The 23,561-nt window shown below is 49.4% G+C and overlaps 2 protein-coding genes across 3 annotated transcripts in view; both read left to right on the top strand.

The window, feature by feature from the left end:
* The window catches only part of EVI2A (ecotropic viral integration site 2A), a 259,488-nt gene extending 236,599 nt beyond the window's left edge, over window positions 1-22,889 (top strand). Inside the window, exon 3 of one of the 2 annotated variants that reach the window (XR_014520042.1) lies at window positions 22,658-22,889. The gene's annotated coding sequence lies outside the window, so the exon portion shown is untranslated. Of the gene's footprint in view, window positions 1-4,767; window positions 4,850-22,657 lie in introns of those variants that run through there. The other variant, XR_014520043.1, reaches the window with a different exon arrangement.
* Window positions 1-23,561, top strand: part of KSR1 (kinase suppressor of ras 1) — a 104,688-nt gene that overhangs the window by 60,231 nt on the left and 20,896 nt on the right. The window contains 3 exon segments of the mRNA XM_083479621.1: window positions 18,263-18,410; window positions 19,976-20,428; window positions 20,431-20,433. Coding sequence (XP_083335747.1) covers window positions 18,263-18,410; window positions 19,976-20,428; window positions 20,431-20,433 — 604 coding nt within the window.

Below are 23,561 nucleotides of genomic sequence, written 5' to 3'. Positions count from 1 at the left end.
GCTCTTTGGGCTTACTGCAAAAGCGGAATGTCTGTGTATATGTGGAATTCTTTAGATTAACCTTATCTTGAAGCTGCAGCAGGGATGATGTCACTTCCTTATCTCATGTGTTCTCCAACACATCAGTCACGATTTTAATTCGTTTTGTTACAGGGGGAACTACAAAAGCATGAGTGATGTTTTGGCCACCCAGGGATTTGATGGTCTCTCACAGTGATTTCCACCTCTTAGGTCACTCCCTGCACTATGCATTTAAAGCAGTATCCTACAGCTTTAAACAGTCATGGCTTGCCCCAGAGAATCCTGGGAACTGTAGTTTAAGGGTGCAAGAGAATTGGTAAAGGTAAAGGGACCCCTGACCATTAGGTCCAGTCGTGACCGACTCTGGGGTTGCGGCGCTCATCTCGCTTTATTGGCCGAGGGAGCCGGCGTACAGCTTCCGGGTCATGTGGCCAACATGACTAAGCCGCTTCTGGCGAACCAGAGCAGCGCACGGAAACACCGCTTACCTTCCCGCCGGAGCGGTACCTATTTATCTACTTGCACTTTGACATGCTTTTGAACTGCTAGGTTGGCAGGAGCAGGGACCGAGCAACGGGAGCCCACCCCGTGACGGGGATTCGAACCACCGACCTTCTGATCTGCAAGTCCTAGGCTCTGTGGTTTAACCCACAGCGCCACCTGCGTCCCTAAGAGAATTCTTAGGAGACCTCTATTCCCCTCACAGAGCTACAGTACCCAAAATTCCCTGGGAAGAGGGATTGCCTATTAAACTGAGCTGGTGAGGGGAATAGGGGTCTCCTCGCAGTTCTCAGAACAAACTACAGTCCCCAGAATTCTTTGGGAGAAGCCATGATACTTCCCTAAATGTGTAGAGCATAGGTACCAACTCCCTGGGGCCCTGGATGCCCAAGCACCCACAAAATTCCCCACGAAAGCGGCCAGGCACCCACAAATTTTGGTGCCAGGGCCATGCACACTGCGTGGCACCCACAACTCTGGGTGCCCACGTTTGCGGGGCCAAGTTGGCACTGCTGGCAGACAGAGCCTTAATTTGAAATTTGTCTGCGTGCCGAGTCTCAGGCCTGTTTTGAAGCTTGTGCCCTAGAACCCTCATTCTAAATTCGTCACAGCCTAGCTGCAGCAGAAGAGAAGCAATTTGCAGAGATTTCGGGGGGCTTTCTTTTTCATCGTGCGCAAGTTCCGTGGTCAAACTGTGGCAGGGAAAAACCGTTCCTGGGGCTGTAGTTAAGCCCAGGTTGAGGAACCTTTTCGTGGCCGATGGGATGAGCTCCGCTTCCCAGCTTTCCCACAGCCTGATGGAACGAGGCAGCCTAATGGAATGCCTGCCTGTTACTTCGATTTAATTCCAAAAGGCTTCTTAATGATCTTTTCAAGGGCAATTCTTCCAAGCTAGGGGGATGTTAACACCATGAAGGAAGACGGACACCTTTATCAATGTCAACGTCAGTGTTTGGGGGTGAAGGGGCTTGGTCAATATGCCCTAAGTGTGGGGTTGGGGGGGGAAGATGTTGCCAAAGTTGTTGTTGCCTATGTGCTTTCTCTGTCTCTCTTTCCGGGCCCAATCCACCCCAAAGCAAATGCTCAAGGCAATTGGAGGCTCGTGTTTCTCCTTCTTTTTGTTGTCACAACAGAGAAACGAGGGGTGCTGTGTCACCTTCCCTCTGGTGGCGTGTGAGCTTTGGCAGTTGCTGGGGGGCGGCCCTCATTCTGCAATGCTTGGGCCAGTAGTTTTCCGTAGGGTTTGACTGAAGCGGGTGAGTGTCAGCTGTGATGTTGACGTAACACAGCATTGGGGGTTTCTAGAATTACTTAAGCCCCAAAACGAAAAGTCCCCACCCCTAGGGTGTTTGTCACTCTCACCAGAGATTTCAGTTCACTGCAATTGCAGAATGCAGAGAGGGAAAACACCGGTTCTGTGATGTCCAAGATGTTATCTCCCCTGCTTTGTCATTGCAGTTGTTTAAAATACAGTGGTACCTCGGGTTAAGTACTTAATTCGTTCCAGAGGTCCGTTCTTAACCTGAAACTGTTCTTAACCTGAAGCACCACTTTAGCTAATGGGGCCTCCTGCTGCCGCCATGTCTCTGGAGCACGATTTCTGTTCTCATCCTGAAGCAAAGTTCTTAACCTGAAGCACTATTTCATATTGGATATGATAGGTCATCATTTATTTTTGATGCTTTTTACCCCATCCATTTCCCACCAGCCATCTCAGGGTGTTGTTGAGAGAGTGTGTGAGGGAGGGAGTCTCGGGTACAAAGTCAGGGAGCAGCAACATGACTGGGTCGGGGTTCGAATCTCGCGTTTCCCAGGCTTAGTACACCACCCTGTTGGTCGTTGTTTAACCAAAGAACAAGCTGCCTCCTTTTCATCCCTGGTTACCCTGCAAAAACTTGTCCTGCAAATAGACCGTAGAGCAGATGGAGATGAACTCATAAGGCTACAGTGGGAGAACTGGGTTTCTATCTGAGGCTGCATATGCACCATACCTTTAAAGCACCCCTCCCAAGAACCCTGGAAATGGTAGTTTGCCCTTCATAGAACTACAGTTCCCAGACCCTCAACAAACTACATTTCCCATAAATCTTTTTTTGGGGTGGGGGTGTGTTTTGAATGCACTTTAAAGTTATGGTGTGTACACAGCCTTGTTCTGTACATAAATTTGTTTTATACAGAATATGCGGAATACAACATAACTACCCCAATTCTATTGGGGGGGGGAATCCTTTGAAGATTTATAATTAATATATATTATCTAGTGTTTACCGAAATGTAAATACAGAGGAAATGGGTAATCAAATGGTGTCCTCCACTACTGAAACTCACTGTATCTAAACCCACACTTTTATAAATATATCTAGTCTATTGCCTTCCCTGAACCCCCCAAAAACACTTTAGGTATTGTGTTGCCAGATATCTTGGTCTGAGAAGGGGGCTGTTAACACGGACATCAAACAAGCCCCTATTTTTAAAATCTCGGAAAACGTCGTGGATCTGAACTTCCCTCCACCTTCCGAACACAAACAAGCAGTAGGTCTCTCCCCACCGCCCACCTCCTCTCAGCCGATTTGCTCCCCTCCTGCTCTGCCAAATCCCAAAAATAAATCTGGCAGGCACTGGGGAGGCTGGAAAGCCCCAGGACCACCCCCCTTTTCAGAAATAGCCTGCCGGCTACAATTTAAAATATCTGCTGACTCCACCACATCGGGCAGAGAAAGGCTTGCCTTTTGCTGGGCTGGCTGGCTGGCTGGCTTTCCCCCTCCCTGATCCAGTCTGGTATCAATCTTGGGAAAACTCCAGTTTGTGGCTTGTTGATTATTATTTTTTTAAAACTCCCTTTTCTTTTTTTGCTGCTGCTGCTAATTTGAAAATTCGAAAGCCTATGGTGGATTTTTTTGTAAACAAAACGAAACAAGGCAAATGACAGCTTGTAAAATCCTATAGTTTGGGGGGGGGAGGCGTGAAGAGATTACAGTGCGGTAACAATGCAGTGCTTGTGGAATTGGGCCACGGCAAGAAGTCCTGAAGACCTGAACGGGAGCCAGCCAGTCACGCTGCGGAGCGTGAGAGGCCTCGCCTGTCCCGAGACGGCGGTTCCTGAGGTGAGTTCAGAGAGTGTCTGCTGTGGTTTCTGCTACTGAAATCAGTATATTTTTAAAAAAATAAATAAATACCACCTGGAGAAAAGAGGGAATGGTAGAGTGAGCTGGATTTGTGGAGGCTGTTAGGAGAAGAGGCGGCTGTTTGAACTCAGGGGCTACAAAGAACCGATCTACCCATTTCGCAGGAGGAAGCGGCAAGGTAGATTGAGGAAGGAGACGATTGGGCAATGTTAAGACTCTGGACTTAGTGGTCTCAACTGAGAGGGGTCCCCCCCTTTCCCATACCCCCCCCCAATATTCCTCAGATGAAAATAGGGACATTTCTCATTCCCCCCCCTCCAATTGATCCTCCTCAGCCCCTCAATTTTGCCCCCCCCTCGCAGGGCATTTCCACTATCACTATACCAACGGGGCACAGCCCTCGAGCAAACACCTCCATCCTGATTTTATTTCATGCTTTGGTGGGTTTGCAAACAGAAAAGCACACACCAACAAATAAGTCTTAGGAAGGAGCAAGATTAGACGCTGACGCACAAAGGCTTTATTTTTTAAAACAAAAACAAACCCCTAGACTCCTTGCACTCTTCTCTTCTCCCCCTTTCTTCCCACCCAGGGCGGCCCTGCCCTCCGCCTGCCCCTCAAAGCCTCGCAGCCGAACCTCTCTTCCTGCTTGTCCACCCTCCAGCAGCGCTGGCAGGGGAACTGCGCTGGCAGGGGAACTGCGCTGGCAGGGGAAATGGGGATGTTCTGGGATCAAATCAGAAGCCAGGATGGCTTTCGTAATTCTGGGACCGTCCCTGGAAAATGGGAAACTTGGAGGGTCTGCCCTCTCTTTTTTTAGATGTTGAAGTTTATTACGTGACTGACTTTGTAGTGTGGCAAGGCAGCTCTGCTGATTTTGTGGTGACCCCCCAAAGTCCAGCCTCAGTATAGACTATACCATGGGTAGGCAAACTAAGGCCCGGGGGCTGGATCCGGCCCAATCGCCTTCTAAATCCGGCCCGCAGACGGTCTGGGAATCAGCGTGTTTTTACATGAGTAGAATGTGTCCTTTTATTTAAAAGGCATCTCTGGGTTACTTGTGGGCCCTGCCTGGGGTTTTTACATGAGTAGAATGTGTGCTTTTACAGTGGTACCTCAGGTTACATACGCTTCAGGTTACAGACTCCGCTAACCCAGAAATAGTGCTTCAGGTTAAGAACTTTGCTTCAGGATGAGAACAGAAATCGGGCTCCTGCGGCGCGGCAGCAGCTGGAGGCCCCATTATCTAAAGTGGTGCTTCAGGTTAAGAACAGTTTCAGGTTAAGTACGGACCTCCGGAATGAATTAAGTACTTAACCTGAGGTACCACTGTATTTAAAATGCATCTCTGGGTTATTTGTGGGGCCTGCCTGGTGTTTTTACATGAGTAGAATGTATGCTTTTATTTAAAATGCATCTCTGGGTTATTTGTGAGGGAAAGGAATTTGTTCATCCCTCCCCCCCCCCAAAAAATATAGCCCAGCCCCCCACAAGGTCTGAGGGGCAGTGGACCGGCCCCCTGCTGAAAATGTTTGCTGACCCCTGGACTATACTGGGCTAGATGGACCAATGGTTTGGCTCCATATAAGGCACTTTCCTATATTCCCTTCTGTGGCTGATTCCACCTGGGCGCTCTGAATTTGAGCTGTGGAATGGTACTGATCACAGGGAGATCTGCCTTCAGCGAAGATCCACCTGCCCTTTATTTATTGAACAAAAGTTATATGCCGCTTGAACGGGAAAAAACCCCCGAACCTCTGAGCAGTTAACAATAATGTAAAATTGTTACTGTAAACATCTTTAAACGCTAGCTGGGTTAGAAAAACCAGAGCAGAGAAAGTTCAATAAAGTAAGAAGGAAGGTGAAAATGAAAGGGGTAAAGGCACATTTTGGATATGCTTGTTGAATAGGAGAAATTTTAATGGACCGCGGAAGGTGGGGAAAGGGACGTCGCGGATAATGAGATGGTTTCAATAATTACGCATTTGCTGCAATATTGAAAACGATAAACAGAATGTTTAAAAAAGATCTAAAATTCTTGGTGGGCGAACATTTAAAAGCAAGTCTACCAAAGCATTCTATGAATGTATGATTAAAATCCATGGTAGCTAAAAAAAGAGATGAAGCACAAGTCGGCCTTCCGTGTGTCTGGATCGCCTTGCCTGTGCAAAAATGTTCTCTGCAGGTGCTGAAATAGTGCAGCAAAGGTGCTTGCTTCATGTCAGCAGGTAGGAAACTCCGCTGCCACACTAAGATATGGGTTGCTTTCAAGCTCAGGGCGAGTATTTTGAGACACCTCTAACAGGGCCAGTCACGCAGATTGGAGCAGTCAAGTGGGCCCAGAATTGTAGGTTCGGAAGAGACCCCAAGGATCATCTGTCTAGTCCAACCCTCCACAATACAGGAATCCTTTGGTGATCCTGCAAGTGAACTTTGCCTTAAGCTGTTAAGGGTTATGCATTCTAATCGTAGCACCTTCAACACCAGGGTACTGATTGGCAGGTTGGCAGCCATGCTTGTTGAATCTTCCCAACCTGAGCTCGTGGTTGTATTTTTCCCAAGTGTTAAGCCAAGAGCAGGACTCCCCTCCCTCTCTTTCTCTCTGTCCTGGATAGTGGAGAGGCAGGTGGATAAAACCACCAGTGGCTATTAGACACAGCGGCAATGGTCCCCCCTCCGCTGTTGAAAGCAGTGCAGGCGTAACGCCCCCCCCCCCTTTACGTGCGATTGACTTGCGCGCAACGTGCGGTGCTGGGAAATGAGTAAATAAATAGAATCCGACCAGGACAGGGGTCAGCAAACTTTTTCAGCAGGGGGCCGGTCCACTGTCCCTCAGACCTTGTGGGGGGCCAGACTACCGGTATATTTTGAAAAAAATAATAGTGAACAAATTCCTATGCCCCACAAATAACCCAGAGATGCATTTTAAATAAAAGCACACATTCTACTCATGTGAAAACACTCTGATTCCCGGACTGTCTGCGGGCCGGATTTAGAAGGCGATTGGGCCGGATCCGGCCCCCGGGCCTTAGTTTGCCTACCCTTGGACCAGGAAATGGCGAGAGAGAGCCGGAGATTCCTTGTGGCTTGCAAGGAGTTCTGAATACAGTTCCTGGGAATCACAAGCGGGGACAGCGCTGCTGTGCTCCGGTCCTGTTTTCAGGCTTCCCATAGGAGAGGCATTTATTTATCACATTTATATACCGCTTTTTCATCCAAAGAGCTCCGGGTGGTATGTGTGGTTCTCCCCCCCACCCCATATTTTACTCTCGCAACAACCCTCTGAGGTAGGCTAGCCCAAGACACCGTGACTGGCTTACGGTCATCCATTCAGCTTGACGGCTGAGCGAGGATTCAAACCATGGTTTCCCAGGTCCTTAGCCCGACACTCTAAACCGGTGTTTCCCAAAACTTGGGTCTCCAGCTGTTTTTGGACTACAATTCTCATCATCCCTGACCGCTGGTCCTGCTAGCTAGGGATGATGGGAGTTGTAGTCCAAAAGCAACCCAAGTTTGGAAGACCCTGCTCTAAGCCATTACCCTACACTGGCTGAGAACAGGATGCTGGACTAGGTGGGCTTTTGGCCTGATCCTGCTCTCGATGTTCTTAAATAACGAAGAAAGCAGTGCCAGGAGCAAAACACCTTCCCTTCGGCAGTTTCCTCCTCCCTCAAATCGCTTCCTTCCCCTGTGTATGCATATTTGCGTGTGTGAGAGCGATGACGGATCTCAAACCAGTTTTTAGCAAGCTGCCTGGTTTCCAAGGCGTGCCTGAGCTGGCCCCACTCTCCCCTAGCAGGGGTTCTCGTCAATCAAGTTTCCGTCTGTAGCGTTTGATTGCTGGGAGAGGCTGGAGTTCACCGGAGGGGTTCGTTTTGTGGGGAGATCCTGACCCCGCAAAGAGACTTAGGTGGCCGGAGAGAATGTTTGAACAGGCTCCTGGTTTTACTAGCTGGCTGTGAGTGCACCTTTAAAATGTGTGGATCGGTATACAAGTGCCATTTTCTGCACAACTTTGCTCTCTCTCTCTCTCACTCTCTGCCTCCCCAGCCTCCTTGTATTTCTGCTTGTGGATTTGAGACTGCGCTGACGCAGTCCTGGTTTATTTTCCTCTTGTTTTGTTTTGTTTTGTGGTGTTTGCACTTCAGATCTAGCAAAAAGCCCCCCCCCCTTCTTCTTCTGAAAAAACGTTCATGTGAAGTCTGGCTTGTACTAGTGGGGGAATCTATCCATTGTACGGGGGGGGGGGTAGGGCTGGGCCAATCATGTCTTTTGGATCACGCGAAATAAGGGGGCCTCTGAGCTAGTTCAGAAAGTCTTCTCCCTGCTGCCCTAGCAACTGCAGCCTTTTTGCATTTCTGAGCTTAGCAGGGGAAAGGTTGGTGCTTAAAGTATGACTCCCAGGAAGGGGTTGAACCTCAGGATTTCTCGTTTTTTTGTAACTAAGCATTGGTGCCCCTGTGTCTTGCAGGGAGGAGGGTATTTTTCTGTTGGGGTTGCAGAATCTGAGATCGGAGTAGGAACAGCAGAAATAAATAAAAAATAATAATCCTGTTCTTTGGGCTGGCTTCATAGCCAGATAGGTCCTCCTCACCCTCCAGATGTCCCCGGATTTACAGAAGCTGTCTCAGTTTCTGATTTGATCCTGGAATGCCCCGTTTTTTCCTTAGGACATCCCTGGAGGAAGGGCATTCTGGGAGGCACAACCACAAAGAAGACCCCGCTTTCTTGTTGCTGCTGGGTAACACTCTCTAGGTCCTCCAAAGATCTTGATGGTCTACTGCAGGCACCCCCAAACTTGGCCCTCCAGATGTTTTGGGACTACAACTCCCATCATCCCTAGCTAACAGGACCAGTCATCAGAGATGATGGGAATTGTAGTCCCAAAACATCTGGAGGGCCGTGTTTGGGGACGCCTGGTCTACTGGGTCTGGGCGGAGTGTTACGCTTTAGGAAACCTGGTCCCAAGCTGTTCTGTGCGTTGTTTGTTAACCACACCTTGAAGATGACTCTGTCGTTCAGAGGCAGCCGGTCCAGTACCTTTGGCACTGATGTAATACAGTGGTACCTCGAGTTACAAACGCCTCAGGTTACAAACGCTTCAGGTTACAAACTCCACTAACCTGGAAGAGTTACCTCGAGTTGAGAACTTTGCCCCAGGATGAGAACGGAAATTGTGTGCCAGTGGCGCAGTGGCAGCAAGAGCCCCATTAGCGAAAGCACACCTCTAGTTAAGAACAGTTTCAGGTTAAGAACAGACCTCCGGAATGAATTAAGTTCGTAACTGGGGTACCACTGTACATGGGCAGTCAGATCTTCCTGTTAGTAACCCGGCCACTGAATTCTGCACCACTTTCACCCTCTGCACCAACTTCAAGGGCAGATCTCCACAAAGTGGGCTACAGTAATCCAACCGTGAGGTTACCAGGGCATGAATCACAGTGGCTAAAATGCCACTATCCAGAAAAGGACGCTGTTGGTGCACCAACTGCTCTGGTAATTGGTTATCTGAAGCTAGGAGCACCCTCAAATGACGTACCTGTCTCCTTCAGGGGAAGGGCAAACCTGTTCCGAACAGGCAAGCTTCCCAATTCTTGGGAACCCCTCACGGAGTCTGCCTTATTGAGTAATTGCATGAACTCTGTATGTGCTGGTGTTGTGCATCTTTCCTGATGCTGATGGTGGGGACCTGTGGGCCTCCAGATGTTGCATCATTCGCCTCTGATCACTGGCCATGCTAATGGGAGTTAAGTGCAGTCACACCTGGAGGGCTGCTGGTCCCCTCCTCTCCGCCCAAACACTTTAAAGTCTAGCAGGCTAAAGGGGTGGTCCTTCCTGGAAGCCCATTCACAGAGCAGCTGCAAGGGCAAGCTAAGCACTCACCTGATTTTTCCTTGGCGTTGAACCTGGGACCTTCTTTAGGCACAGCAGATGCTCTCCCACTGAATCACGACCCTTCCGCTATTTATTCAAAATAAATAGACTTCAGTTGACACAATAAGCAGCCTCTCCACTTTCTTGTGCTTACAAGAGAGTCCAGCCGTGGGCTTTTTTTTTATAAAGGGGGAATGAACACCCAGGAAGGCTGCAGTTTGCAGTCTGCTGATGAGATTATTTGCAGGCTATGAAAAATCCTCAAAATACGGTACCTCCTGGGTTTCTTCAAATTCAAGGTAAGCAGCATGAAACTCCACCCCCATGAGAATTCTTTTTAAATTCTCTTTATCCTTTGACCATTTTTTCAGATGCAATTTCTTTTCTTGGTGATTGATGGAGAGAACAGTTGCGGGGGGAAACTGGAGGAGAAATTTTCGGTACAATGCTAGTCTGAGCGTGGGATCCTCCTGGCTAGGTTTGACAGACTCCACATGGCAAGGAAAGAGGCAATTACTTCCCTGAGCATGCTGAGATCCTTTTGTTTTATTTTTTACTTGGAGGCGGTGTGCCAGCCCCCTCTCCCTGTAGGCTAGACCTCACCATTGTGGAGGGTTATTGAAGGCAATACATGCTACTCAGTGCATGCTTAAAGCTATGGAACTCGCTCCTGCAGTGATGGGCACCAATTAGATGGCTTTGAAAGAGGATTGGACAGATTCATGCAGGAGAAGGCTTTCCATGGCTACCAGGCATGGTGGCTGTGCTCTGCCACCACAGTTGGAGAACCTAATGATTCTGAATACCAGGAGGGGAGAGGGCTCTTGCGTTCTGGTCCTCCTTGCAGGTTTCTCGGACAGATCTGGTTGGCAACGGTGAGAACAGGATGCTGGGCTGCAGGGGCCATTGGGATGATCAGCCAGGGCTCATCTTATGTCCTTACTTTCTCCCACTGGTTGCTGCATCCTTCATGGTTTTGGGTTTTTTTTTAATCCATTGTTGTTTTACACCATGGCGATCCTGCAAGCCTACTTACTCCATCCTTGTATGAAAACAGCGTTTTAGGAACATGCCCGTCAGGCAGCGAATTCCTTACTTGAGAACTCCCCTGTGTCTGGTATTTTGATTAGGTGTTACCTATGGGCTTTCAGACATACCTTTGTAATCATAAGGACCAGAAACTTGCTTTTAAAAGATTCTTAGGAAACTGGATTCTGCAGCCAGTACCATGCACCACACAGCTTTTTAAAGCAACATTCAGCATGCATGGAGCCCTGCCTCGGATATAATGGTAAAATATCAAGGTGTTCTTCTATAGCAGTGTTTCCCAACCTTTTTTGGGCAAAGGCACACTTGTTTGATGAAAAAAATCTCGAGGCACACCACCATTACAGCCCCGTGACGTCAGCACGCAGCGTCACGCCGGGAGGGACGCACGAAAGTGTAAGTTTCAATTTTTTTCCCTCCCCCTTGCCGGGGAATCTCCAAGCTTTGGGGGTGGGGGGGGAGGAGGCAGCAAAGCGAGGCAGGAAGGAGAGCGCGGCTTGGCTGGGTGAGCTTTGGCAGGGGCAGGGAATGAGAGCCGCGAGGCGGGCGCTGCGGGCGGAGGCGCTGCCCACCGAGCTCGCAGGCAGGCAGACGGCGAGAGCCCCGCGCTGGGCGGCCTCTCCTCGCCGCCGCCGCCCCGCCTCTCGCCGCCCAACTCGCCCGCCTCCCTCCAGGCAACATCTCGCGGCACACCAGGCAACATCTCGGGGCACACTAGTGTGCCGCGGAACACTGGTTGAAAAACACTGTTCTATAGCCTCACACCGATTATTGTGGGACGTATGGTTTCTTCTGCTTCTTTTGGAATTTTTGGGCTGTGGAGTCAGTGGTCTTATGCCACACACACACACACACACACACACACACACTCCTCAAGCCGGTGGGGGGGGGGGGCTCTGCCTGGCTCTTGGGACCATTCCCCTTCCAAGCCATGCCTCCTCTCCCCCGGCCATGCCCTGGCCTTGCTGCACACCATTACTTAGTGTTTTTGCCTGGCTGGAATGTGCCCTCGATCTCTGATAATGCCTCTTTGCTTGCCTGGATGGAGGAGAGAGATGGGGGGGGGGACCCTGGAGATGAGGTGAGACCCTGGAGAGTGGCTGCCAGTCCGTGTAGACCCAGGGGTCAGCAACCTTTTTCAGCTGTGGGCCGGTCCACCGTCCCTCAGACCATGTGGGGGGCTGGTCTATATTTTGAAGAAAAAAATGAACAAATTCCTATGCCCCACAAATAACCCAGAGATGCATTTTAAATAAAAGGACACATTCTACTCATGTAAAAACATGCTGATTCCCGGACGATCCGCAGGCCGGATTTAGAAGGCGATTGGGCCGGATCCAGCCCACGGGCCTTAGGTTGCCTACCCCTGGTGTAGACATTAGATAGACCAGTTCCCCAGTCTCCTACAGATGAGGTTCTGAGACCTATCTACTCGAGAGCTCAACCTTTCTGGAATGCCCTCCCAGCAGATAAAATGGGGCGGGCGCAGCCCCTTTCGTTGCACGTGGTATTTCTAATATAGCGTGTTTTTCCAGCAAATCCTCCTAGGAATGAGCTCAGAGATCAAGTCTAGTTTTTAGTTTATTTTTGTCTCTTGGAACTTATTTTAAGATCCTGCTTAAACTAGTGACCAGCGGTTTCTTAATTGCGTTGGCGGGAGGTGGGGGGGCAGACATGGAGATGAATCATATTGGGCTAATCTCCCAAGGATGCTGTGGAGCAGTTTGTGTGTGTGTCTCTCTCTGTGTGTGTTTTAAATGTTAATCTGTCACATATGTACAGTGTGTGAGAGTGGCTCTTTTAAAGAGAGCTTCTTTATTTGTTCCATTACAGCCCCACTGGGTTTAGCTGTGTGTGTGTGTGTGTGTGTGTGTGTGTGAGAGAGAGAGAGAGAGAGAGAGAGAGAATAAATAAATGAGAGAGAATATGCATGCACCCACATTGCATGTCGTGAGGGCCGGCAGCAGGCTTTGAAAATCCTGTCTGAGCTCTTCCAATTCAAGGTCGTTGGGATTGTTTAAATATAATCTCCTTATACTTTTTTCCTACAACTCGCCATTCCGGTGTTCTAAAATTAAATTCCAGGCGAGGGACTACAAGCCGGGGGGGGATATCAGACCGAGGCTGCGCATGGACCATACATTTAAAAGCACATGACTTCCTCCAGAGAATCCTGGGAACCGTAGTTTTGCTGCCTCACTGAACCACAGTTCCCAATAGCCTTTAACAAACTTCTGTGTGCACACCATCCATTTAAGGAACGTGGCTTCCCCCAAATACAGTGGTACCTCAGGTTAAGTACTTAATTCGTTCCAGAGGTCCGTACTTAACCTGAAACTGTTCTTAACCTGAAGCACCACTTTAGCTAATGGGGCCTCCTGCTGCTGCCGTGCCACCGGAGCACGATTTCTGTTCTCATCCTGAAGCAAACTACTTAATCTGAGGTAATATTTCTGGGTTAGCGGAGTCTGTAACCTGAAGCGTGTGTAACCTGAAGCATATGTAACCTGAGGTACCACTGTAATCCTTTAGAACTGTAGTTTGCCCCTCACAGAGTTACAGTTCCCGGCACCATTAACAAACTACTGCGTATGCACTGTACATTTGAAACCCATGGCTTCCCCCAGAGAATCCTGGGAACCGTAGTTCACTTCTCGCAGTGCTACAGTTCCCAGCACCCTTAACAAACTGCAGGATTCTTTGGGAGAAGTAAAAAGCAAAGGGAAGAAATCCCTGCGCTTAGAAAACCCAAATGTCAGGGAGGAAGGTGGATAGGCAGAACCCTTTTCCTTGATACATTAGATTTCTGCGTGCAGGGAATGTTTTTGAGAGGAGTCGTCTTGCCTGGCTAGCCCCCTCCTGTACCCTGAAGCTGTTCAGTCTTCCTGACGCCTGTTTTCCACCTTGGTATAAACTAGGCCTCAGCACTGATTGTGAAGTTGGAGCATTCAGCTGATCGCCCGCTAATAATAGCTCGCTTTAGTTCGAACGTGAGCCGGATGGGGAAGCATTCCTGCCCGCTGCCGCCCCAAGCTCTGTGTATCCTTCAGCCCTTTAATCCTGCCCTGTGGATCCCTCCACCTTGTGCCTGCTCCTGCCATGCCCCCCCCCCCCGCGAGGCTCTGAATGTCTTAAAGCAGCCTGCCACGTGCAGAATGAGGCCTATTACGGAGCCAGATCTCCCCAGGTTTTCCGACAGCCTCAGCAGGATTCAGTTCCGACAAACAAATCTCTACCATCAGTCCCAACCCCCTTTCTTTGCTAGTTTGGGCCGAATACGTTTCACTGCAAGTAACACCTTCGAGGGCAAATAGCAACTGTGGAAGCAGGAGCTTGGAGGTGGGTTTTGGGCAGTGTGCTGGCAGAGGAAAACCACATACTTGTACTTTGCCAGAGGCACCCTCAAACCTGGATGTAATGGGAAACTTGTAATGTGGAAAGTTGTGGCGGCACTTGAGAACAGGAGTGTGGCGAGCAAAGAAGATATTCCTCTTGGAAACCTGGATAAAATGCACTCTAGTCCATCATTGATGGACACTGCCTTCATTCTAAAAGTTGCTTTCCACCATAATGAGGACTGCATGCTTAGCTTGTTTAACAAAAGTCGATGTTTCGATAGTCAGGGATTCGGTGGGTATCTCAGGGCTTCCTTTTGTGCATTGCTCCACTCCTTAAAAATATGTAGGCTGGGTGACAAACCTTCGTCCAGTAGCCTCTGCAAAAGAATCCGGCTCTGTCATTTGTAAAAATGCAAAGAAACTTAATCTGCAGATTGCATCTTTTTTAGACAAAATGTTCCTTAGGACTGTTCTCTCTTGCACACGTGTGCCTGCCGCACTTGCTCGCATGCGCTCCATTTGTATGATAGCAGCTTTTCTTTTGGATCTGGGTGTGAGCCAGCCCGTTGGTGAGAATTAACAGCGTGTTCCGGAACCCAATTCAGACACCAGATTATGTGCGAAGACGGCAGAATAAAAGAGGGAGGGTGCTGCTTTGCCCAGCTTGATAATGATAATAAACAGGCTAGATTGTGCCTGCTGTCAGGGGTACGAGCTATTGATGGCAGTTCTCATACAAGGACCCCAAAGGCACTTGTGATGTCACTGTTCTTGGTTTCATCTTTACCTTTGTGGAGATTCAATAGTGTGTTCTGTTTGGGGAAATTCTGATGAAAATAGACGGTTTCAGAACAGGTCTTTTTGGCGCCATTTCCCTTCCTACCCTGTCTTTGGCTTTGCTTGCCCACAATGACTTTTAGTCTGTTTGTTTTTGGCAACCTCCAGGTCCCGTCCCCCCCCCAACATTGTGACTACACCGCAACATCCTTGGTGTCCAAAAAGCAAAGCACTGCAGCCAGTTGGATGAAACAGGTGTTTGGGCAAATGAGGGCCGCTGAGGGACCACAGAGGCAAAAAAGGGGAGATGGTGCAGAGAAGCAGCACTTGCTGCCAGGGAAGCAAAAAGGTCCCAAAGAGCATTACGCATCTAAATATTTGGCAAGGTGTGCCATTTTCAGCAATTTGTTTGGCTGCCTTGAATGCTGTTACACAGGCGATATCCTCCCCATACTTTCAGTAGTTAGGAGGAGGCCTCCTGTTCTCCTCATGGAACTACAGTTCCCAGAGTGGTTTCACAGTCAATTCCTCTAGGAATTGTAGTTCTGTGAGGGAAATAGGGATCTCCTAACAACTCTCTGAACCTTTATCAAACAGCATTCCCCAGGATTCTCTGGGGGGAGCCATAGCTGTCTAAAGTGGTATGATACTGCCTTAAATGTGTAGTGTAGATGGGGCCTCGGCTGGGTTGCTCTTATGTATGATTGGATCAGGGCCTAAACACAGGGTTTCCCAAACTTGACTCTCCAGCTGTTTTTGGACCATCACCCCTAACTAGCAGAACCAGTGGTCAGGAATGATGGGAATGGATGGGAGTCAAGTTTGGGAAACCCTGGCCTAAAACCACGCTTCAGCTGGGTTAGAATAATATAGAATAATATAGACCTCTGGCTAAGTGTTGTTCCTTGACCCAAGGGCTAGGAAAAGTCAGGACTCCCAGTTGATATGGGCAGGGTCAGCACCTACAGCCATTTTAGTGTCTCCATGATGCCCTTGAATGTTGTTATTATTTATTCAATTCCTAGGCCTCCTTTTATCTGAAGATGACAGGGTGGAGTTGTGTTGAGGCATTGTGTGGGGGGAAGATGGCTTCCCTCAGCAACAGCGCAGCAGGCCTTGGGGCATGGTTTTGGCTCTCTGGGATCACCTGAGCCCAGAACCAGGAGGATTCTTATTCTCCATCTGCACCACGCATCTAAAGCCCTATTATGCCACTTTAACTGTCATGGCTTCCCCCAGAGAATCCTGGGAATTGTAGTCAGGGGATTATAGATATGTGGGGGTGGGTGGTAAACTACAGTTCCCAGGATTCCTTGGGGGACAGCCATGATGGCTGGAGTGGTACGGCATTGCTTTACATGTATGGTGGAGATGAGGCCTGAGTTGTGTTTGACGTCCCAACGTTGAACCTTCCCACAGTCTCCATGTCTGACCTATGGGCTCTATTGCTGTGTGGATTGGGGAACCGGTCCCTGCCCCTTGGAGTCAGCTGGTTCGAGTCTGCACCGCCTGACGGTGAGGCCACCCCAAGTTTCATTTGCGCTCATGTTAAGATGTTTGTTTTGGGAAAAGAGGAGGGAGGGAAGGAAGGAGGAAACGGATTGGAAGCATTCCTAAAAGAAGCAGTTGTCTCGTGCAAGTACATGCTAACTCTGTCCTTATATCATCTGGTGTCGGAACGAGCTTCCGGAACACTCAGCAACTCTCTCGCTTCGTGACTTGGATTCCAGCCTGGTTTTTTAAGTTATCAAACTCTCTTGTTTCTTTTCTTCCCAGCATGCCTCTTGCTTGCATGTGGCAGATCTTCTTCCTCCCTCCTGTCTTCTGTTCTTGGTGTTGGGGGTCCAAAGATTGTCTCTTCAGAAGTTGGCATCGCATAGGGCAAGAGTGGGGAACCTCTAGTCATCCTGATGTCATTATACTACAACTCCCATCAGCTGCAGCTAGCAGGGATGGTGGCCAGGGAGTTGTAGTTCAGGGCAACAGGTTTTCCCCATCCCTTAGAGCAGCTTTTCTCAACCTGTGGGTCCCCAGATGTTGTTGAACTACAACTCCCATCACCCCTAGCTAGCAAGGCCAGAGCTCAGGGATGATGGGAGTTGTAGTCCAACAACATCTGGGGACCCACAGGTTGAGAACCGCTGCCTTAGAGGGTCAAACTAGGACCAGGGAGGATGAGTTTGAATCTCTTCCAGACCAGGATTCTCGCTAGGTGACCTTGGGCCCATCTCTTTCACCCTGAGGAAAATTTGGAAGACAAAGTTTATTGTTGAAAAATATGTGGCAGTGAAAGGGAAATGGTGGCTGGGCTATAATTCCCATTGGCCCCTGCTAGCATGGCCAATAGCCAGGGATGATGGGAGTTGTAGTCCAGTAACGAATGTTCCTAACCCCCGGTGCAAGGGCCAAAAGTTTGCGCTATGAATCAGGACATCCCTTGTTTAAATCTCATGTCTGTTATGGACTCACTAGATGCCCTTTGGCAAGTCATTCTCTTTCTCAGCCTCGGCCCTCTCCCACCATATGGGGGATACTAATACTGGGATGCATAATATCATGAGGATAGGATAGGAAGATGGGGGGGGCGGAGGTGGGGGGGGCAGAGAAATAAAAGGGGGTGTCCTGTTCACTCTGGCCTCTGGCTCCAGCCCTACTTACTGCTTGCACATGAGAAAATGCAGTCCTCAGTGGCCAAAATATCCCATGCACCCACTTTGCAGCGTTGTTTGCTAACCATGCCAGCTGCAGGGTTGCAAGCAGGGGACTGTCTGTGAGTCTCTTTTGTACCCTCGAAAGCACTCACTTGTTTGCCTTCTCCCTCTGAGCCCAGTCCATATTAGCACATTTGTGGCTGTGCACATGCTCAGAGACAGGACGTGAACACAGGCAGCAGCATCAGAAAGGACGAGGGGTGGTCCCTCCTGCAAGGGTGTGGGCCTCAGCAGCTGCCCAGTGATGGCTACTCCCGGCACCAGCCCCATTTGCAAGGGCTGAGGTCTAAGCATCCATGTTGGTTGCCCCAGCCGCTTCAGGTGGCAAATGATGCTGAGCTTTTGCAGTATCTTCTGGACCTGCGTACGCGTAAGTGCAATGCTTGGGCGGGCAGTTCTTTGTATATATTTTGGCACAGATGCCACTCCAGGAAAGGCCGGTCATTGCTTACAGTGATGGTTGGGCGCAAGTCACAGCCAGCTTTTCCCGCAACTGCCTCGTCACTCTTTCAAAGCCGGGAGCGAGTGACTGGACCGTCCAGTCAGAAACAAATTTCTCGTTGTTCCTTTGTTCGACCTTGTTAAAACACACACACAAACACTCAGAACGAGGCAACGCTCTAGCCAAAGCAGCTGTTGCTTGTCACCAAACGAGCCACACCAGGGACCAAGCTCCCGACCGTGTTCCTTGACCCAGCAATCTGCCTGAGCACGTCACAACCACGCAACGTGATTAATTCATTCCCCAAATAGGAGGAGGGTAGGCAGGGGTGGAGACAGGACTCCATCTTCCTGCAAAAGTTTCCTGAACAAATAAATGACAGAGCTTATAAAATCCAGGCACACAAACCACTGTTCTTTCTTGCAGAGGATACCGGAGGAGTTGACCCTCGATGCCTTACTGGAAATGGACGAGTCGAAAGTGAAAGACACCATGAAGAGGTGCGGGGCCAGCGCTGAGGAATGCTCCCGGCTCAACGGGGCTCTCGCCTGCTTGCGGAAAGTGACCCGCACAGGTAAGAAGGCTTCCTGTGCTGCTCCTGGAGACTAGCGGCTCCTCCAGTGGTAGATCTCTATTTCAGTAAGCAATAGGCAGCCTTGCTGCTAGCGACTGGTAGGGTGGAAGACAAGGAGCCCAACAGCAGGTGGCAGCAGAGGCAATGACAGCTACTGTGTGGTCTGCCTATTGCGATCTATCATAAGATCCTTGCTAGATCAGACCAGAGGTCTAGCTAGCCCTGTATCCCAGTGGCCAGCCAGGCACAGATGCATGCCATATATTTAAAGCACATTCAATGCACTTTGAAAGCGCGTGAGTCCCCACCCCCGCCAAGAAGCCCAGGAATTATAGTTTTCCTCCCTCACAGAGCTATAATTCCCAGCACTCTGAACAAACTGTTGCTTCGAGGATTTGTTGGGGGGAAGCCGTGTGGTTTAATTGTGCACCAGGTGTCCTTGTGTGGCATGGGAGGAGGATATATCAGAAGCTGGAGAGGTAACAGGACTTAGTGAGCAGGAAGAGGCTGGGGCAGAGAGCAGTCCAGAGGCAGAGGGAGAAGCAGAGGCTGGAGAGGGAGGGGGAGAGGCAGAGATGAAGCAGGCTGCTGAAGAAGCCAGGGGCTCTCCCCCTCCTGCTGCGACCAGCTCCCCTCCCTCCCCCGGTCTCCCAGAACCTGCAGAGGTATGAAGAGTGTGGAGCAGAGACAGAAAAGGCGAAGGAGCCTCAGATTGCTTGGGAAGGACTTGGCTGAGGAAGAGCCTTAGAGAGCAGTGGGAAGGTGGGGATCTTCAGTCCACACAACCACGTCATTGGGGCAAGAGCTTTGGGGAAGAGTTGCTGTGCTCACTAGGCCTGAGCTGTTTTGTTTCCTTGAACCAAGAGTTAACTTCACTGACGCCTTGTGAGTTATTCTGCCTTGATAGTAGGATAGGTAAAGGTAAAGGGACCCCTGACCATAAGGCCTGGTCGTGGCCGACTGTGGGGTTGCGGCGCTCATCTCGCTTTATTGGCCAAGGGAGCCAGCGTACAGCTTCCGGGTCATGTGGCCAGCATGACTAAGCCACTTCTGGCGAACCAGAGCAGCACATGGAAATGCCGTTTACCTTCCCACTGGAGCGGTACCTATTTATCTACTTGCACTTTGACGTGCTTTTGAACTGATAGATTGGCAGGAGCAGGGACCGAGCAACGGGAGCTCACCATGTCACGGGGATTTGAACTGCTTACCTGCTGATCGGCAAGCCCTAGGCTCTGTGGTTTAAACCACAGCACCACCCGCGTCCCAATAGCAGTAGGAAGAGCAATAATCTTCTCTTGCTGATATTCCCCAGTAGCTGTTGATCATCTCCTGATCCTGGACATAGGAATCAGCCACCATGACTTGCAGCTAGTTGGCACCCGCCATAACAACAACAACAACAACAACAACAACAACAACAACAACAATAATAATTATTATTTATTTGTACACCGCCCATCTGGCTGAGCTTCCCCAGCCACTCTGGGCGGCTTCCAACAAAGATTAAAAATACAATCCCTTTTCTTAAGGCCGTCTAATTGCAATCTTCTTCCCATGTGCAGGTGGAGAGTACAAAGACGACCTGGTGTGGAATTTGCCAGACACGCGCCGTGAAGCCAGCTTGATGCCCCCCTCCGAACTTTCCCCCTGCCCCACCTCACTCACGTGGACTCACGGCAGCTTGACGTCCCTGAAGGGGAACGGCCCGCAGGCCCGCTCCGTCTCCACGTCCACGCTCCTGTCCTCCTCGGACCAAGGCCCCCCCGGCAGCGCCGACAGCCTCTTGGAGTCATTTGCTTTCCCCACCCACTGTGGGAGGCGGAACCTCAGGACTCCCCACAGCATCACCATCACGCCCCCCACGACACCCCAGCTCAAGAGGGGGAAGCCGCCACGGACTCCCCCACCGCCCAGCCGGAAGGTTTTCCAGCTGTTCCCCAACTTCCCCACCCTCACAAGGAGCAAATCCCATGAATCTCAGCTTGGCAACAGGATCGATGAAGTCCCTCCTATGAAGTGAGTATCCAATCCGCTGCATTGTGGTCTTACTATCATGCAAGGGTTGCCATTTTGACGAGGCCCTGCCATGCACAGAGTTGAACCCTTGGTTTGTTTTAGCACAATTACTGTCCTTTTAAAATATATATATATATTTGTTTGACGGGATCTGTGTACTGCCTCCTCATAATTCAAAACCTCAAAGGCGTTTACATTAAGATTATCAGTCAAAAACAAGCATGAAATTTCCCCAACATAAAACCAGCAGCTTAAAAAAATAAACAATATGGAATTGAATTACATATGGAAACATGCCAGATTTACCGTGTCTGGGTATGTTTGCTTAAATAAAATGTTCAGCCTGTGCTGAAAACTGTACAGGTGGTGACCATTTTGTGTGGGGGTTCTGTTCCTGCGCCCCGCACACATCGGCAGAGTGTGCATAAGCCCGTGCTGCCCCCATTACTCCCTCTCCCGGGTCCAAAAGGACTTGTGTTTCAGTGGTCATGTGTCAATTGGATGCACACAAAATGGTTGCCACCTGTACAGCGAAGGCACCTGCTTAATATCAATGGACAGGGAGTTCCGAAGTGTAGGTATGGTTGCATTGAAGGATCGATTCCTTGCAAGTGCAAGACAGGCATTGTGTGGTGTTTGTAAAAATGCCTGTGTCACAGATAAAATTGGCCAAATGGATATACACATATATATGGGGTGAGGATATCGTTCAAGTAAACTGGTTCTAAACTGGTTCCTCTTACTGCAAGTATTGCGACGGCACTAGAAAACCGGCTGTTGCCATCCCCATTTTACAAATCAAGGAAATAGAGGCTGAGTTGAGCTCTGGCCTGCAGTTGTTTGACCTAAGGCCACCTCTCTAAAAAGAGATTTGGACTGAAACCCAAAACACACACCTATTAACACCCCCTCCTCTCAACAGACTGAATTTTTGTATTTATTTTTTTCTTTTTGTTCATTTAATAACAACATTTATATACTGCTTAATTGTAAAAAACAACAACCAGAAAACCAAGAACCTCTAAGCCAGCCTTTCTCAACCTGTGGGTCCCCAGATGTTGTTGAACTACAACTCCCATCACCCCTAGCTAGCAAGGCCAGAGCTCAGGGATGATGGGAGTTGTAGTCCAACAACATCTGGGGTCCCACAAGTTGAGAACCGCTGCGAGTCAACAAGTCACATTGGCTTCTTGGAACTAATGCCAAAAATATTGCAAATGAAGCCCAAAGGCGCATTGTTATCAGGAGGGCTGCATTGCTTTGGTTCTGACGATTTGGGAGGAGCCCTAGCAAAATAGACTAGTGGTTGCTTTGCTTGCAGAAGGTCCCAGGTTTCACCTCCAGCATCTGCAAGAAGGGCTGCCCAAAAACTTGGAGAGACTCTGCTGATAAGTGCACAGCCGTGTTCTTCAATGCTGGGTGTCGTTTGGACATTTGGCTAAGTTGGCAATGGATGGTGTGGGTTGCAATCCCAAGGATGTACAGGGACCCAACACTGAAGAACACTAATGTAGAAATACCGGACCAGTGGTCTTGCTGATTTTATTTTATTGCATTTCATAGTATCATAGAGTTGTAGAGTTGGAAGGGACCCCAAGGGTCATCTAGCCCAACCCCCTGCTATGAAGGAATCTACTTCACCTTTTTTTATCCTTGTGAGGTAGCCTAGGCCAAGAAGCAGTAACTGGCCCTAGGTCACCCTAGTGAACCTGATGTCCGAGGAGGGATTTGAACCCTCGTCTTTCAGGTCTTGGTTCAATACTCTTAACCACTACACTAAAGGTAAAGGTAAAGGGACCCCTGACCATTAGGTCCAGTCGTGGCCGACTCTGAGGTTGCGGCGCTCATCTCGCTTTATTGACCGAGGGAGCCGGCATACAGCTTCAAGGTCATGTGGCCAGCATGACCAAGCCGCTTCTGGCAAACCAGAGCAGCACACGGAAACGCCATTTACCTTCCTGCCGGAGTGGTACCTATTTATCTACTTGCTCTTTGATGTGCTTTTGAACTACTAGGTTGGCAGGAGCAGGGACCGAGCAATGGGAGCTCACCCCGTCACGGGGATTCAAACTGCTGACCTTCTGATCAGTAAGGCCTAGGCTCTGTGGTTTAACCCACAGCGCCACCCATGTCCCTTATCATATACTGTGTCTCATTTAAGGTATATGGCAGCTTTGTATATACAGTGGTACCTCGGGTTACATACGCCTCAGTTACATACACTTCAGGTTACAGACTCCGCTAACCCAGAAATAGTACCTCGGGTTAAGAACTTTGCTTCAGGATGAGAACAGAAATCGTGCTCCTGCGGCATGACGGCAGTGGGAGGCCCCATTAGCTAAAGTGGTGCTTCAGATTAAGAATAGTTTCAGGTTAAGAACGGACCTCCGGAACGAATTAAGTACTTAACCCGAGGTACCACTGTATCTTTGATATATCCCTATGGCTCAAGTCTAACCCCCTGTTTTTTTTCTCTCTCTTTTTTAGATTCGGTAAGAGAGGCATTCTTTTGGCAACCTTCTCGCCATCGGTGGAGTGGGGGGTGAAAAAAACATGACCTCTGTAGGTTTGGAGGGTAGCCTTTCACACAACCTTCTGTTTGCCTGCATCTTGTGCATTCTTCAGAACAGTAGGCCCAAACAGTCACTCTGCTGCAGTTTCCTGAATCCACTGGGAAGAGGGATTGGCCGTTGAACCGCTCTGTGAAGGGAATGTGAGATTGTCTCAGCACCCTGAGCAAATTGCAGTTCCTGAGTCTCTTTTTTTTGCAGGGTGGGTGGGTGGGACATGTCTGTTAAAGTGGCATCGTGGTGCTTTAAATCTGTGGTGTGACTGTGGCCCTGGAACACCACAAGTCGTCCATCCCCCCCGTCCTTGTTTTGAACATTTAGGCCTGCTCCCATTGTGTCTAGTCTGGGTTGGCTCTTTATAGGGATGGGTTGTTTTAAAATAGTTGTTTAAAAAAGAACCTGCGTCATGCATGAAAGCTTGGTTTAGTGGTGTGGCTGGGCTGAGTGCGAAGTGTGAACCATGACTCATTCCGAGCATGTGAGGAAATTCCAGTGGCAGATAATTTTTACGATTCTTTTGTTCTGCTGCCTTTACTTCCTTTGACTCTACTGACATGTTGTG

This window comes from Podarcis liolepis, assembly GCF_965112155.1.
Source record: "Podarcis liolepis genome assembly, chromosome: 16".
Lineage (NCBI taxonomy): Eukaryota > Metazoa > Chordata > Lepidosauria > Squamata > Lacertidae > Podarcis > Podarcis liolepis.
Note: the sequence above shows the minus strand (reverse complement) of the source record. Positions and strands in the feature narration are given on the sequence as shown.